The sequence below is a fragment of the Gopherus flavomarginatus genome, chromosome 7, assembly GCF_025201925.1.
Source record: "Gopherus flavomarginatus isolate rGopFla2 chromosome 7, rGopFla2.mat.asm, whole genome shotgun sequence".
Classification (NCBI taxonomy): Eukaryota; Metazoa; Chordata; order Testudines; family Testudinidae; genus Gopherus; species Gopherus flavomarginatus.
The window spans coordinates 98020074-98038072 of record NC_066623.1 but is presented as its reverse complement, the minus strand read 5'-3'; the positions used below and the strand labels follow the sequence as shown (position 1 = coordinate 98038072).

At 42.8% G+C, this 17999-nt stretch overlaps 1 protein-coding gene across 4 annotated transcripts in view; it reads left to right on the top strand.

Moving 5' to 3' along the window:
* The window catches only part of AK4 (adenylate kinase 4), a 74107-nt gene extending 62479 nt beyond the window's left edge, over nt 1–11628 (top strand). For 3 of the 4 annotated variants that reach the window (XM_050962076.1, XM_050962074.1, XM_050962075.1), the window contains 3 exons: nt 6990–7162; nt 7865–7983; nt 10572–11628. In XM_050962076.1, the coding sequence (XP_050818033.1) occupies nt 6990–7162; nt 7865–7983; nt 10572–10686 (407 nt within the window). In that variant the 3' untranslated portion in view covers nt 10687–11628. Of the gene's footprint in view, nt 1–6989; nt 7163–7864; nt 7984–9063; nt 9182–10571 lie in introns of all 4 variants that reach the window. The other variant, XR_007775437.1, reaches the window with a different exon arrangement.
* Nucleotides 11629–17999: the final 6371 nt, after the last annotated feature.

The window sequence follows — 17999 nt, the reverse complement described above, 5'->3', positions numbered from 1 at the left end:
ACCATGCATCATGTATGCTAATCAGAAGCTTTAAAAACACTTTGAACACAATTAGCTTTGGTTTTTTTATCGCCATCTTGGTTGTGAAGATGAGTTTTTGTTCCTGCAAATAATTGAGCCCCCAGTTTTACATCCAGAATCAAGTAGCAGGATGTCTAAATGTGACAAAATTGGAGTCCAGATAGAGGCCTTTTGTAAATATCAGGCCTGAAATATGAATTGTTTTATCAGAGTGAGTGTAGTTTTAAAATCTGTGGTGCCCCTAGTCTCCACTGTTGCTTGCATTTAGTCTTTCATATGTTGAACTAAATATTTGATTTTACTTACTAATAGAGCAGTGGGCTTGAGTATAAGTGGATGTGAGTTCCATCCAACTTGCAAAAGTTCCATTTCTTTCGTTGAAACTTAGAAGAAACATTTCTGAGCATCTCTAATTAACTTAAAGGTAAAAATTGGCTAATGGAGAGGCATTCAGACTGCATGGTAATGAGCACAATATAAGCAACCACTTGTTCATTTACATTCTAATTAGCTGTTTGTTTATAAATGCATATCCTGGAGATTGGGGCCCACGCTAGAACTGAACTCTGTTCAGAGCATTCCCTAGAGATACGACCTTTTCTGGTGGGCATAACCATTTGCGCCTTCTGGTAGTTCCTTAATCTGGGAATCCCAGAATTTGGCCATCATTAAACTAGAACTCGGACCTACACCTCATTAATACATGGGCATTGCACGTTTATCATTTCTGTACTGAAATGTTGTTGTTCATGGAAAAACACATAAAGCATTGCCAGAATTCTTTGGGTTTTGATGCGTTCCTATGTCTCCAAATAAAGCAACCAGTGGTGGCCCGTATTGCCATGAAGTGACTGGAATGGTTTGTGGTACTTGTGTAAATGATCATCTTGCTTCCGTATGAAGAACACCAATGGTCTGAACTGCAGACTCTTGTTTCTCTTGCAGTGGCTTTGACTGACACTTAGAGAATTTATGGACCCAGACAAGGCTGCCATACAAACATAAATTAAACTTTTTAAAATGTGTATTTCTGAGTCTCTTCTAGCTGCCTTTAGTGTCTTTCCTCTGCTACTACCTTGTCTTTGCTGCTTCCCTTTCTTGTGCTCCTTCTCTGCTTGCCTTAGCTGCACCACAGAGATTGACTTCAGTCTCAAATTCTGGTGCTGATGCTCCAGGCACTGAAATCCTGCTATGTTGCTGGTGCAAACAAGTGACTGGAGGACAGAGATGAGCGTGATCAAATCAATAAGAATACCTGGATGGCTAGATCAAGCAATGCTGCTGCAAACGGAGGTACAAAACTGTCCTGTTGCCAGGTCCAGGCAGGAAAGAATGGGGGATGTATGTCTCTAGCATCCCTCAGGCCAGAGGCAACATGGGATACTGGAAAGTCTTGAGGCCCCTTAACAAAATCCCTGTGTTCCCATTCTCTCCTTCTTACTTTTCTCTGCTTTCTGCCTTTGTTGCTTTTTCACTTCCTCCATTAAAACGCGCGCACACACACACACACACGCACACGTGTGTGTGTCACCCACTTGCACAAGTCAGAAAAGAGAGCATTTAAAGAGTTCTCTGTTCCCCTGGAGGGAGTAAATACATTGACAAGTGCACCGGTCTCCCTTGGGTTTTAACTACCAATATAGCTTTCCAGGGAAGTGGGGACCAAGAGCAGTCATGCCATTGGTATGAGTATTGTGCTCCCAAGGGGACTCCTCCTGAATGATGAAATTCAGGTGGTAAGCTTTACGAAGATTGCAGTACACTGCGTAGCATATACCTAGCCTGTGGAACCCCTCGCCACAGGAACTAGTGGAGACAAAATAATGAGAAGAATTAAAGGGCTTAAACATACACATGAATTAATATAACTGAGGCAGCTCAGCCTATGGCATCACAAAGGTGTTCAAGCAGCTGGGCTGAGATCCTTTCTTCCCTCCCTTTCATGCCTGTCCTTGGCACAAGTGCATTTTAGGGAGTGGACTCTTCTTGCCCTGTACTATAAGGTCACTGTACTCTAGGTAATCTGTTGTACTGGTGTTCTAGAATTGTTGCAGCTCCTGGCTTTAAATACAGGTGTGAAGAGTAAGGGTGTGCACACAATATTTATTTTGGTGTAGCCTAGGGTACTTCTGGGCTTCTGACTTTCACCACTTTGCCACAATGCAACATTTTGGCTTTCCTAGTCTGTGCTGTTGTGACAGACCAAACAGCTGACTTTACTCTTAGGCTTAAGATGACCAGACAGCAAATCGGGACAGGGGTTGGGGGCAATAGGAGCCTATATAAGAAAAATACCCAAAAATCAGAACTGTCCCTATAAAATCGGGACATCTGGTCACCCTAGTTAGGCTCAAAATGCCATCCTGGAGCAAATCACAAAACCAGACTTTCTTTTGGATTGTTTTCATTGGTTCTGATGCTGCAAAACAGCCCTTAAGGTCTGAATGACCTTGGCCCTGGATTTAACATGCCCAGTTCCTGTCTCTCTGGATACCACAAAAAGAAAGGCGCTAGTGATGAAAACGTGCTCTACAAAGCAGAAAAAATAGCTGGCTTTGGAGCAGGTGCCGGGAGCCGTTCTCCAAACAAAGTGAATTGTAGTAAAGGTTCACTATTTTGTGTGTTTATTCAATAAAAACTGAATGGAGTAAATGTCACTCTGTACCTGGAGAATACAAACTCCAGCATGACATGTAGCTGTACAAATTTGTTGCAGATCTGAGGTGTCCAGGGAGATAGATATTTATAATTGGTTTTTACTGGAGCATATCATTACTCTTGGGTGGTGAGAGTAGCAGGCTTTAGCATTCCCTCTGGCTGGGAGGGATAGCGCTAGAGAATTCCCTCTGATCTTGAGCAGGGAGGGATAGAGAGTATTCCTTTGGGTTACTGGCAGAGATGCAAGGTGAGGAGCAGCTGACTTCTTGTACATGCGGGAAGGCTTCTAGATGTGATGCATCCAGGTTCGGGTGTCCCTGGCTGACCTTTCTGTAAATGTCGGGAATAGTGGAGGTTATAATCTCAAATCATCCAGTGCTTGGTAACTGCTGGAGCACGGTACATAACTGTTTTGGGGTTTTTTTTGGAGGTACTTAGATTCTTGCTGTGCCATGGGGCACTGAGTGTCTGTGGTACTACTGAGCTTGGAGAAAACAATAAGAAATTGTCCCTCTGTGAGCAGGTGGGTGAAAGCCTGGCCTGGAATGACTGGGCTTATTGACACCAACATTGGAGGTAATTTTGCATTACACGCAGTTTGCCCTCGCCAGATACCATTATACTGGACACTTAATTATTCAAAGCAAAATATAGCACCCAATGATGCTCATCCTAAACTGCTTGAGAAGCCCCATCTGCCCTTCTGAAATGTTTTCTTGCTGTTGGTGTCTGATACCCTACCCCCTCCTTTGTGATATCTTTTGTAAGAATATGAGATGGGAGTAGGGATTTCAAGGAGTTGGTGATGGCTGTAGAAACCATCTCACTACAGTATCCTCTGCACCCCTTGTGCAAAACTAAGCAGCATGTATATTTTAAACACTTGATTAAACCCTGAAATATGGGATCTGATGGCTTCTCAACATGCTTCCTGGATTTGTTTTTCAGTTAAAGATTCGTTTCATAATTCCAGCCTTGTTTTTCCCACAGCCACACTATCATCCATTCCATCTTGCTCTGGGCAAATTCTCCAAGCACTCATACACCTGTTAGTGCTTGGAGAATCTCTTCCTTTTTTCCCCCTTCAGAATGATGGTGGCAAATTTACTCAGTAGTTTGGGTGAGAATCACTGTAGCAGTTGGTGAGTCATATAGAAAAAGCAGTTTACTGTGTATAATGCATGCTTTGCACAGCACCTCTGTACTAAATCCTATAGTATTACTTACTAACCCATAGGAAGTTACAAGGGTGTGTAACAAGGGGGCATGCTCCATCCCTGTCCTCTGATACCCCAGGGTATGTCAGTGCTACAGTTACACTCCTGTGGCTGGTCCATGTCAGCTGACTCTGGCTTGGGGTTGTTTAATTGCAGGGTAGATGTTCAGGGTTGGCTCAGGGGGTCCCAGAGCTCGAGCTGTAGCCCAACCATGAACATTTGCCCTGCCATTAAACAACCCCTTAGCCCATGTCAGCTGACATGGGCCAGCCACAGGTGTCTAATTGCAGCGTCGACGTATCCCCGGACACCTCTCAGGCTGTCTAGTAAGTGGCAAATGTTTGTGATTTATTTACACTGCTATCACCAACACCAATATAGTCTCACGCAGCAAAGTATTTACAGTGCTTCTCTACCTTCTAGCTCTTTCTCACTGGACCAGAGAGGAACAGAGGCCTCCCTTAGCTGAGATCTCTGGGCTCATCTAGCCCAGGTCCTCTTCCCCCAGTAACTCCTTCCTGTGTCTGCTTACATCCCTCAGCTGATGGACTAATTGTCTCATTCAGCCTGATCAGCCTGTTAGCTTGCACATCCCCAAACAGCCTCCTCTAGGGGACCTGACTGATGCCCAAGTGATCAGAGTGCTGGCTCCGGTCAGCTTCCAGTACTCATCACAGGATGGGATTTACAATCTACTTCGATCGAGAGTGAATTAGCAGTATATCCTTAACTGTTGTATTAAATCCCATATCTGTACTTGCCACCAATACATTACATATGCTATCAAGTGAACTGTTTTTTATAGAACTTGGCTACTACAGGCAGGACCGGCGCTAGGGTTTTGAGCGCCCTAGGCGGACGGCAATTTCGCTGCCCCGCGTGCTGGTTCCGCGGCTCCAGTGGAGCTGCCGCAGTGGTGCCTGCGGAGGGTCCGGTGGAGCTGCCGCAGTGGTGCCTGCGGAGGGTCCGGTGGAGCTGCCGCAGTGGTGCCTGCGGAGGGTCCGGTGGAGCTGCCGCAGTGGTGCCTGCGGAGGGTCCGGTGGAGCTGCCGCAGTGGTGCCTGCGGCAGCTTCACTGGAGCCACGCGAGCAGCCGACTGTCCGCAGGCACGACTGTGGCAGCTCCACTGGAGCCGCCTGGCGCCCCCTCCGGCAAAACGGCACCCACCATTTATTCTGGTGCCCTAGGCAATCGCCTATGCTGCCTAAATGGTAGCGCCGGCCCTGACTACAGGGACTCTCCCCTTTGTCCCCACACCTCTTCCCTCCCCCAAACCCCTGCACGTTTACATGTGCTTTTGGATTTTGTATCTTCCTGTGACGGTGTCACTTCTGTAGATGGAAGAATGCATCTACACTAACAAGCAATACACTAGAAGCTAGGAAGACTTTTTTATTCTCTGTGGCTTTTAGTTCTAGGAAATGTGAACTGCAACAAAATACATGACATGTGCCTCAGAAAGTGTTGCTATGCACATTTCATACACTCTTACAATCAAGGTGAAATTTATAAAACAACTAGCCCTAAACTGCATCTTGCTCTCCCCTTGATCCTGCATTCTTCCAGGAGTGGCAGGTCTTGGAAGTGCTTATACATGCATAATCTCAGCTAGAGTGATCTGACTCAAAACCGTAGATCTGACTGCCCCTAAAACTTGGAAAACATCGGCTCTAGGTCTTAACAATGCAATTTGGATCCATCTCTAATCACAGCATCACACAGCTAAGCAGATAATTGCTGCCTGTGGAACTTCTCTCTTAATACATGCAGTTTAGCACAATCTGTTGCTATCATACCTGTGACAGGTTGCCCCCTTCGGGATGCCACCTGATGTGCTGAGATACCACTGAGACTCCCTGTTCTGCCAGCCTGGGCCCCCTTTAACCACTCTTGCTGAGCCAGGCTCTTAAGCCTCCCCTAGCACACACGCAGGCAGGGCCACACCACACTGCAGAAAGACACAGACACTGAGATCAGCTCTGGAAAGACTCAGCTTAAGGGACTTGCCCCAGCACTCAGGTGCCCACCTCCCTTGGAGTGCAGACCCAAAGGTATATTGTCTTGCGCTGTAGAGAAATCTATATAACATAAGCTCATAAATTCGCCCCCTCCCTCAATGTGGAGGAAGATATGCACAACTCTTCCTCCCTGCCCCGTTAGAAATTACAGAAACTGGGTTTAATAATAAACAAAACACATTTTACTAACTATAAAAAGGCAGATTAAGTGGTTAAAGGGGTAGCAAACAGGATAAAGCAGATGACTGAGCAAATAAAACGGAACACCCAGACTAAGCTTGATTCACTAAAGAAACAGGTTACAAAAATGTAAATTTTCACCCTAAATGTTGAATTAGGCAGGATGTAGAGTTTCTGTAGCTCAGTGTTCTAGTTATTTCTTACAGACTGGACTCCTGTCCCAATCTGGACTCACCCCCTACCTTTCTAGTCTCTTTTGTCCTTTCAGGTTCTTTCAACAGTCCTTCTTGGGTAGGCCATAGAGGGGAGAGTCTGGAATGCGTTCCTTCCCAGCCTTAAAGGCAGGAAGCCTTCTGTTTCCGAAACTTGACCTACCCACTCCTGTCAGTGGAAAATTACTACAAGTCCAGGATTGTGTTTAGTACCAGGGAATCTGGTGGCGCAGAGACTTGGCCGAGATGTCACTGATACAGTGCTGAGAATTGATCCCCGATCTGAGTCCCAGCATTCTAATCATTGTACTTCAGAGCTATTCGCAGGTAGTCAGTCAAGTCAGCAGTTAAGAACTTGGGTACACTGGGTGGTTATATGAAGCTTTAAAGGTGAACATACCTTGTATCGACTTGTATTCAACAATTAACGGATACCGTGCATGCAACAAAGTGGGCTAAGGCATGGAGTGTAAATTCTTGTGTTTTGTGTTAGTTTGTTTTAAGTGTACATCTGTTCAAAGCCTCAGATACTTAATGCTTTTGCTGTAACAGACGACTGGCGGTTTTTCAACACCACTGCTGATATTGTGAAACTGTTCTTCACCATCCAATAAACATTAGTGTCCTTTGTTAATTCATGTGGTGTTTTTTTCCTCTCTCTCTCCCCCCCCCCCCACATTCAGGTTTTCCTAGGACACTGGTGCAAGCTGAAGCACTTGACAGACTCTGTGAACTGGATCTAGTGATCAATTTAAACATTCCATTCGAGACGCTAAAAGATCGTCTAAGCGCTCGTTGGATTCATCCAGCTAGTGGAAGAGTGTATAATATGGAGTTCAACCCACCTCATGTACATGTAAGAGAATTTATCCCATTAAAGACTAATTAATTTAGCTGGAGAAAATTTAAATCTACTTCTAGATCAGTGAAGATGTCTCCGCTCAAGAACGGCTTATTAGTCTTTTTAAAAATATTAGGGGGAGAAATCCTGTTCTACTCTAATAAGTAGTGAATGCATGGGAGTTAAATTCTTCTTGCTAGATGAGTTTTAGAAAACTAGTTAGGTTCTTCATGCTCAGGGGCCTTAAGAGGACAGCTGAAAGATTGTGTGCAAGGTTGTTTCCAATCAGACAAGATTTATTTAGGAAAATAAGATTTATGTTAATCACGGTGTAAGAAAATGTCCTACTGTAATTACTGTGGTCCAGAATACCACAGTGTTTTATTGTGCAGTCACGGCACAAGTGATTATCCTGGGAGTTATGCAAGCTAGCACACAGATGCCATTGTTATCAAGGGAAAATACAAGGTGTTTTACAGTAACTGGTACTAGTGTCGTAGATCAATGTTAATTATCCCTTTTCCTCAGATTTTTATCTACTATATATATTGTAGTAAGTAAAGTGTCTTTCAGTGATATCATCTTACATGAATGCAAGTTCTTTATAGCTGGCCAAATTCTATCCTCCGTTACACCCATGTAACCCCCATGGCTCACTGTGTGGCACTGGTTTAATCTGGCACAGTGTTCATGATGTATTGTTTGTCTTGTACACAGGGGATCGATGACATCACGGGTGAACCATTAATCCAACGGGAGGATGATAAACCTGATGCTGTTGCTGCTAGGCTAAGAAAATACAAAGATGCTGCAAAGCCAGTAATAGAATTATATAAGTGAGTTTGAACGCACACAAGTAATACAGACTGTGCCTGTAAAAATAAGTGTTAAGTTTTCATCTCCACAAGTCTGTTCTTGGCTTGCTCAGGGATATCTGGAGGTGGCCTCTCCCAAGTAAAATTGCGTATGTGTTTAGATTTTTGCCTGGCCATAATCATCAGCCATATGCTATACCTTTTGGGGCCGGATTCAGGGCCCCACTTGAGTGGCATATGGCAAGTGTAAAGAGCTGCAGTGGGCCAAAGAACTCTTCCAGGGCAGGAGCAGTGTAGGGGTAGTGGAAGGGGTGAGGATGGGAGCAGAAATGATGTACTTGTTGTGCTTGCTGCTATGGGGATTCTGGGCTGCAGAGCAGCCCTGGTGAAGCTGCCTTAAATTAGAACACACCCAAGGGCTGCTGTACCGTATGCCAAGGCCTGTTTCAAGCCCTATAGTAGCCCAGACCTCAGGCAGTGAGATGTGATTCCTTTGCCTTTCTTTCTCCTCTGCTGCCACTGGTTAGCTAGATTCTGTGCTCTGTCTCCTCTTTCTTTTCAGCCCAAAGCAGAGCCTTCCTTGGGTTCAGCTCAGGGGATGAGGCTAATTTTCCTGTTAAATTTAATTAGAAAGAGATTCACCATTTCTCTATTATGCTTAATCTGCTGCGTAAGAACAGTTGACTCTTTTCAGTGCACATAGTGTTGTGTTTAGAAAGTGGCTAACAGGTTTTGGGTGCAGCCTAAATGATAAAGAATACAATTATTACACGTGTCTCTAAGAGAATAGAATTGTATGCATGGTTTTTAATCTAGATTTTTTTTTAAAGGCGCTTTCTGTCTAGCTTCCCCCCCCCCTTTTTTTTTTGTGATCACCTCAGCTGTCAGCTTTAGATTGTGCTGGTGGAATCACATGATTGAAATAGCCATGTATCTGTAAGCAGATGTTTATGAGAGGAATTGTGATCTGTTGACTGGAGCACAGAAATGGAGCCATCTGTAAAATGGAAAGATCCCCACCTGTCTCTTAAGGATGCTGTGTGTTTGATTGAAGCTGGAAGATTTTAAAATTAACATTTCTGATTCTTTTAACTTCTTTAGGTAGAGCCTCTCAAAGCACTGGACAGTGAGAAAGAGAAAAGCTTAGGGACACAACAAAACCAAACCTGTGCATAAAAGTGTAGCAGAAAATCAGTTTTAAGACTCCAGATAAATGGAGGTTAGTTACTTACTGGCAGCATGTTCCAGGCACAAAGACCACAACAGCTTTCTTTAAGAGTTAAAACAGACTCATGAATTATTTGTGTTGTTGTAGTGCCTTGGAGCCCCAGTCATGGGCCAGGACGCCTTTGTGCTGGGGGCTGTACAAACACCACAAAGATACTCCCTTGTCCCAAAGAGCTTACAATCTAAATATAAGATGAGAGACAACAGATGGGTATGGTGTCAGCATGCTAGGCAGTGTTCTCAGCACACCAGCTGCCTTCACATACAGTTTTATCTCGTGAACAATTATCTCGTGAACAACGGGGAAAGTGGAAAGGACTATCTCAACCCTCCATATTTATATGTGCACTAGCAAACCAGACGTTGGTGTACGGTGTACAAAAAAAAGTCTCTCAAGAAGTTTGGAAGAACTTACTCCAGTAACATTTTGAATGTGACTCACCAGATACAGCTTCCTTCCCTGTAATTTTTTTCATTTTATTGTTCTGTACCAGTAAACATTTGGAGCCTGATGTAATAGGGCTAATCGCATGAGTAAGATTATTCATATGCTTAAATATTTGTAGGACTGGCTCTTAAGAGAATTTGGTCATGTTCTTGCCTATGCTGTGATTATTTTGGGGCATGTTTTGTAGTACTTTCTGTGCCTTGCTTTCAGCTCTGTGCTAACGATCTAGTGATTGAGACTGAACATTTGAAAGCAATGCAGCATTCGGTAACATTTTAAAAGTTGAAATTAGTCATATGGAATGAAAGGGACATGAAGTACAAGGGATTGAGGCCCTAAGTCATCCAGGAGCTTAAGCGTGTGCGTAGTCCCACTGAAGCTTGTAACACATGCGCTTCACTTTACATGTTTTAAGTCTGAGTTTAAGGCTTTTACCTTGCAGTTGTTCCTCTGATGACACATCCATTATAATGAGCTAGGAAATACACTGTAATGAGCAAAGCTGCACTGCAGAAGGACAGACTGGATAAGTCTCTTGTATATAAAATGTACATCTCGTCCAAGATCCTAGGTACATCCTTGGGCAGGTACCCCAAACTGCCGCCCTTCCTGCTGCAGCCACGCTGCTATTTGTAGCACATATACAGCTACCTGAGCTGGGAATTACACCTCGCAGCTGCAATGTAGACATACCCTAAGTAGTGAAGAATCAATGAGTAGATTAGATGAACATTAAGCATAATCGGCTTTTTTTTCTAATTTGACCCGAAACTTGACCTGCAATCTAGAATGTTTATTCGAGAGCTACATTCATTTTTGTTGGTTATGCTCCTTTGCATGTGAAGGCAAAGGATCATAGACACTGCATAGTCCTAATGTGTTCCAGAATTTTCAATCCGTTATACTGATTTCTAATCTTACTTATATTTTTCAGGAGCAGAGGTGTCCTACACTCATTTTCTGGGACAGAGACCAACAAAATCTGGCCTTATGTTTACACTGTGGTTTCCAGCAAAATCCGGCCTGTCAGTTCCAAAGAAGCTGATTAACCATCTTATGTAGAGGATCAAGAATTTAATATGGTTGTTCATTTTGTTTCTCTGTACCGTCTTGGTGCTGTGCCCAGTTAGAGGATAGTACAATGTCTAGAACAACTTCTTGGGTTTACTGGAGTTTACGGTTCTGGAAATGCAGTTACAGCCAGCGTCAGGGTGGAAAAGAACTTTCTGTAAAAGGTGAAGTCTGCTGGAATAAACTTTAGTTTTCATGCTATAAAGTATTGCTGATGTGATCTGGGAACCCTAATCAATGATGCAGATTTAGATATACTCTTTGTCAAAAGCAACAAAGAATCCCATGGCACCTTGTAGACTAACAGACCTATTGGAGCATAAGCTTTCGTGGGCGAATACCCACTTCGTCAGATTCTCAAACTTCATATGCGTGTGACAAAGTGGGTATTCACTCAAGAAGGCTTATGCTGCGATACGTCTGTTAGTCTATAAGGTGCCACGGGACTCTTTGTCGCTTTTTACAGATCCAGACTAACACGGCTACCCGTCTGATATTCTTTGTCAAGTCTCTCTAACCTGTCACGGTTCCCTCCCACCTACTCCCAAATCCATGTACATATGCAACATACTGCTCCATTGCTCCACAACACCCTTTTCCTTGCGAAAGCTCTGCATAGCAACTTTTTTTATTTTCTCTGAGAAATAAAAACCCTAAATGCAGGCTTTGACCCCATGGGGAATCAGTGAGTAACGTGGAAAATATTTACACTGAAAAGCTCAAATGTGAAGACAACATTTCCAGTATTAATAAACATAGAAAAAGAAAAAATCCTGAAGGTTAAATATATATTTGTGCTGTCCGCCAAAAAAAAAAATGCTGCTATATGATCTAGTTTTCACTAAGTGGTATGATATATGCCAACCAATAGACCAGGAAACTGAGTAGGCCTAAGTTTGTCCGTGAGAAATGAGTTGCACTAGTTTGTGCTTTATAGTTTATAAAAATGAGTTGCACTAGTTTATAACTTTAACACCCCAAGATATGGGCATAGCGTATCAGTTTGTCCCCAAGATTTATTCTAATGGCTCTCTTCTTCTTTTTTTTTTTTTTTTTTTTTTTTTTGTAATTTCTATGGAAAAAGTTCATTATATCTATTCTACCTTATAAATGAGGTTTTTTCTTTTCTAAGTATACAGAGGGCATTCTGGGGAGAAATACTCTTAGCAGGGGATTACTTTTTCACATAATAATGGAACACTTTGGGTCTGGTCTTACACAGACACAATTCTCATTGACATCTGTGAGAGTTATGCACATGTGTCGGATGGTAAGAGTGGCAACCAATTGGTGGTATTTAAGCACTTTGTGAATCCAAAAGCAAATTGTTTGTTCTTGAACATTCCTTGATAGTCAGGCAAAACTGACTCGGTTACTTTCTGTACGCATTGTTGGTCTCAGGAGTTTAGAGAGACAAGGTGGGGGAGGTAATATCTTTCATTGACAGTTTGTCCACTAAAAGATAATGCTTCATCTGCCACCTTGTCTCTGTTACTTTATGCTCAGTCTAGTCTTGTGCTTGAGGTTTTGTTCAGTTAAGCGTGCAGCTAATCTAAAAACACTACTAAGCTTTTTGCCAGAAACCTTTTCCATATTACTGAATAAAAACACTGCATTTTTCTAGAGGTGTCTCAATTTTTATATAGGCTTTTTTCTCTGTTCAGTTTTTTAGTTTCTGGTTACAGCTAATGGAATGGGAAAGCTTTACTGTATTTTTTTTTGTCCTCTGTAGACATTAATTTCCAGTTTACAGCTACAGCTGCAGTGATCTGAAACACTTTGAACTACTAGTGATTCTTTTTTTAATTTGTGGGAGGAAATATTCCTGGATTGACAATATTACATGTGAATGAATTGTTGTGAACAAACACCTTTAAGGTGTATGAAATCTCTTCCTCTGTTTCCTTTGTTCCTATTTTCATGTGTTGAGTCATGAAGCTAGGTGTACTGGTGTCTCTTCTAAACTGAGATTACTGTAAATTTGTTTGACTTGATCTTTAATGCTTACAGTACCTAATTAACAGGGGGTATGATTTACCTCAGAAGGCCATGTCTCCTCAAGTTGCCTTATTTTATAAGCTATTTAAGAAAAAACAAGATGTGTATTTTTGAGAAATAAGAAGCTGAATTTTACAGAATAGCCTTTAGAGAACTCTTTACCAAGCTGTTTCAGTCGCATAGCTTCCTACAGTCCACATTATCAGTAACCAACTAGAAGAGCTGCATCCATATTACAATAGACCAGTGGTTTTCAAACTTTTTTTTTTTTGCAGACCATTTCAAAATGGCTGAGGGTCTTGGCGGACCACTTCATGATCTTTCCAAATGTTGTTTGTACCGTTAGCTAACTATTGTAAAGCGCTTTGGATAAAAGCACTATATTAAAAACCCCTTAATAATTTAACGTTTTTTATTCTACAAATAAAAGCACACAGCTCATATTTTAATATCCTTATTACCTTTCTAATGTGATGGATGTGCCCTCTCTCTCACCACAGCAGCCACATAGCTGAGGCTGGGAAGGAGGAGGATATCTCCTCTTTCCCAGCCTCAGCTCTGTGGCTACTGTGGCAGAGGAGGATATCTCCTCTGCCACAGTCTTGGAGCTGGGGAAAGTCACCTCTTTCTCAGCCCTAAATTCCTGCCCCCTCCCACCTACCCCCTGTCCCCTCCGAAGCCACTACTCACCTTACCTGTGCATCCTCTCCAGGGTCCAGGCACCTAATTAGTGGAGCCACGCCTGTGCGGCTCCACTAATTAGGTGAGTGGCCCTTCATTTTGTCATGTGCAGCCGCCAAGATGTGCACCTTAGAGGGTGCTATCCACGGACCACCTGACTAGAGCTCGTGGGCCACTGGTGGTCTGCGGACCACAGTTTGAGAACCTCTGCAATAGACAATCTGATTAATTACAACAGTTAACAAGCAGGGCAAGCGTCTGATGCTGAAATGTCATAGTTCCTGCATTTTGCTCTCGAAAATACACTCCTACAGAGTGGCTATAAATCTGTAGGGGGAGGATTCTTAGGTGGAACTTACTTTGGCTTCCTGAGGCCTGGGGAGATTTGTTCGAGTAGAACTTTTTTTTTTTTTTTAAAGCACCAAAAGAATTGTCATCCTACATTAATGCGTTTAGCATCTTCCTGGCTGGGAATGTTTGTCTTCGCGTTCTTTTGTGATAGGAAGACAGTGGGTTATCGATATGTTCACACCTTCCCTTGTTTCATACCACTCACATTACGTTGGCCCAGTAGTGCACTAGATTTCCATCAGCCTTATTCGGGATTCCATTTTCTTCCCTATAAATCGTGGCTCCCTCCTGGCCCTGGCAGTAGAAGGCACACTCTGGCAGTCCCAGAATATTGCAGCCAATTGGCCGTTGTCATCACTAGCCCATCAGACAGGCAGGCATCCTGTGACTATTTGCATCTTAGCCATGATGAGGCTGAGCAGTATTGCACAGTATGCTCTCTCACTGAGGACTGTGACTGTTGCATTCACACTAGTATAACTAGGAAGTTGGACCCTATTTTGATTATAGAACCACTGTGAAATGTGGTGAGGTCAATGCCTGCTTAGTTGGAATGCATGGGATCAGACAGCTTTCTAAATGTCATTACTGTCCCTTTCTAAGTGAGACAAAGCAGAATTGGTATTTGCACTGCTGTGGTATGAAAAGGCTGAGTGGAAAAACCCCAATGGCTGAACCGATCTCTCCACTAGTGTATGGGGCAGGGTTTTGAGGTGCGTGGAGGGAACAGCCTAGAGGACATGAAGAGGTGTGTGTAACCCTTCCTGGGAACCTATGTTGTTCACCAGGGTGCGTATCCATAGGCTTTTGGGGGTAGGGCCAAGAATGGGAGATGTAGCACCAGTTATGGATCTGTTGGGTTGGGAGTCCTGGCTCTATCCATTCTCCCCTACTTGCCTTCTATTGAGGGTAATGATATAAAGGAGGCACTGAGATGTTCTAAGGCCTGCTCTCAATGGGAGACTTCCCACTGACTTGAATGGAGCAGAACTGAATTACAGCACTAACAAGGTTCTCTCGTGTGGGAGGACAGGGAGCAGCCGCAGAGCATGCGGGAGATCTGTGCTAACTTTATGGATGAGGAGATCCTAAAAGGGATCTACCATCCATCTAGTTAAAACATACTTGTAATGATTAGTTCTTTCCACTAGTAGGACTGTACTTGAAACAAAAGAAATGAGTCAAATTCATAATATATGTTAGCAACAAAAGGGGTTATTTGAAAGTAAAACTGCTGCTTGAAGAAACAAATGAGGCTCTTGGAAAACCTCTTCTTTCACAAAGGGGTTAGGTAAAGATATTTAAATTATTTAAAAACATGCTAATATAGGGACAGTGGGAGTTGCTTGTGTACACATCTCTGACCTTGAATGCTGGTGTGCTCCAGTCACTGCATGGGACAGATCATTGCTGGATTTCTAGCCATCTTAAGAATCGCATATGCTGTAGTAGTCACTGTTTGTTGCCATGAGTGTCCGTTCTGTGGGATGAGGATTGCCAGAAGGGAAGGTGCTAGGGCAGGAGTCTTCTGAGCACTCGTATTCCCACATGCTACTGAGAATTGTGATGGAGGGAATGCCAAGTCTGGGAGATGTCTGGATGGAGCCCTTGAAAAGTGACTGCTGTAGGGGGTGGCGAAAAGAATAAATGTGACACCTAATTAAAAATTCCTAATATCTAAAATATATGGGGTTAAATTTATCAAAGTTGCTAAACTGCTGCAACTGTGGAGTAGGAGGAAAACACTGGTGGAAAGATAAGTGTGTGGGAAGGGATGCATTTGAGAATATTTTCTGTTTGCCAATAAGTGTTAAACTCCTGGAAATGCTGTGTAATCTCCATTTTAAGCAAGCATTCAAATCCAGGGTCTCATTTCCCTGCCTTTACCATCTTGCCCTCCAGTGCCTTTCAGAGGGATATATTTGAACAGTGTCATTTGGGGTTTTCCTTTGTACCCATTATTTTTATTTGCTTTTTGTCTCTGTATTGAACACATTAAATGTTTTAAGAGTCTTCCTTGAGATCATTTGCCTTATCTTTATCCAAACCTACGAAAGAGCAAATGCTGCTGTTTCCACTGTTTTTCAGGCTGTTGTATTTCATAAGACCAGAGGCTCTTTTGGGCATCTCATGCTGCATCTTAGGGAAATTATTCCTCTAGTTATGCAAGGTGAATGGCTTAGAACAACATTTGGACATGCTGGAGTCACAACAATTCCTAGATGGATGGAGACCTGCACCTTTGAACTGTAGCTAGAACAACTTTCCCTTTATTATGCTTCTCTCTCTGTCCATTAGTAGCCTCCACTTTTTTTACATGCATGTATAATTTTTCATATCGGGCTTTATAAACATGAATTAGTCCTCAGGCAGTGCATGCTACCCCTATTTTGCAGATGGAGGTATGCGACTTGCCAGAGATCGCTTGCTGACTCTGAGCGTGGGGCTGTAATCCTGTGCACAGTGTATTGGGCTACGTGTGTGTAACATTCTGCTGAAGAAGTTACAAAACTACCTGTTGGAGACACATCCATTCCCTGTTCCCACACAGTAGCTGCAAACACCATTCTTGGTTGCCATTCTTCTGCAACTGTTTTTTTCTTTTTTTTTTTATTGTTAGGTTTCCCTTAAAGTTACCATATTAGAAGATGATTGTTGCATGTCCAGGTTGTTTTGAATGAGAACTTTTGTGCATTATTCATAGGATAATAGGACTTGAAGGGACCTCAAGAGGACATCTAGTCCAGTCCCCTGCACGCATGGCAGGACAAAGTACCTAGACCATTCCTGACAGGTGTTTGGCCTGCTCTTAAAAATCTCCAATGATGGAGATTCCACAGCCTCCCTAGACAATTTATTCCAGCACTTAACCACCCTGACAGGAAGATTTTCCTAATGTCCAGCGTAAACCTCCCTTGCTGCAATTTAAGCCCGTTGCTTCTTGTCCTATCCTCAGAGGTTAAGAACAACAATTTTTCTCCCTCCTCCTTCTAACAACCTTTTATGTACTTCAAAACTGTTCTCACATCCTCTCTGTCTTCTCTTAATGTTCTTAGATTTTAAATTCACTGATACTGTCTCCACTGCTGGCAGTTTTAAAATCTAGATTGGATGTTTTTCTTTAAAAATATAGTCTGAGTATTATTTGGGTGAAGTTCTATGGCCTGTGTTATACAGGATGCCAGACTAGATGATCACAATGGTCTCTTCTGACCTTGGAATCTATGAATCTATGAAAATAGCAATTGCTATTCTTTGTGGCATCTACAAACTTTTTTAAGGTCAATTTTTTTAAGAGTTGTAAATTCTTTACATCAGTTCAACACCTGATCACCTTGGGGATAATACTATATTTACATACCACACCAGGGCATTGCTGGCTCGACATAAAGCACTGTATAAGTATGAAGTGTTGTTTATTTCAAAATTGGCACTCACAGCATGTGCATTCCTCAAGGTTTAATGATGCTATGGATTGGAGTGGTAGTGACTGACTTCAGGAAGTATTCTAACACTAATACACTACACCTGGTTGCACTGTCATGTCAGCACTAGGTTTTTAATTTTGAGTTTGTAAGATGGCTGCCACACCTGTTCTTTAGTGCAAAGCAGAATCCAGGAGACCCTGAATTGGGGTAGGAACCCCAAAACTCACTTGAAACTGGGTACAACCTGGCAATCTGTGTTAAATCCAACAATTTATGATGATCCTGCTCATCCCAGAGTCTAGCTCTACCTTTTAGTTGTCTATTTTGCTGTGTACAAAGGGGTGGGGTGTTTGGAGTGTACAGTTAAAGGGCATTGCAGAGAGAAACCTCTTCAATTTGAACTGCATACCATCCCATAGCACTTGAGTCATAAAACCTACCTAAGTTAGTTATTTTACTTCAGCTTTCTCCTACAGTCTGAATCCTCCTGTCAGAACACCATACAATTCCCCACTCCATCCCCTGACTTTAGTACTTTACTGTGAATCTTACGGGTTGTTTTTTTTTAAATAAAGTGGTGACAGTTCTGTAATAAACCAAAGTAGGGGTTGGGAGCAGGAGGTTTCCTCTGTCTATCCTCTCGCCTAGGGAACCATTTGGTATTTGTATGTTTTGCTGATGGCTGTAGATGTAACCGCAGGTTTATTCTTGGATGGTCTCATCCCTGGAGAATCACTACAGCTATTTGCCATTTGACGTATGTAAATAATTTTTTCCCCTTGCTTCTACCTGTTTTATAGACTCATAGACTCTAGGACTGGAAGGGACCTCGA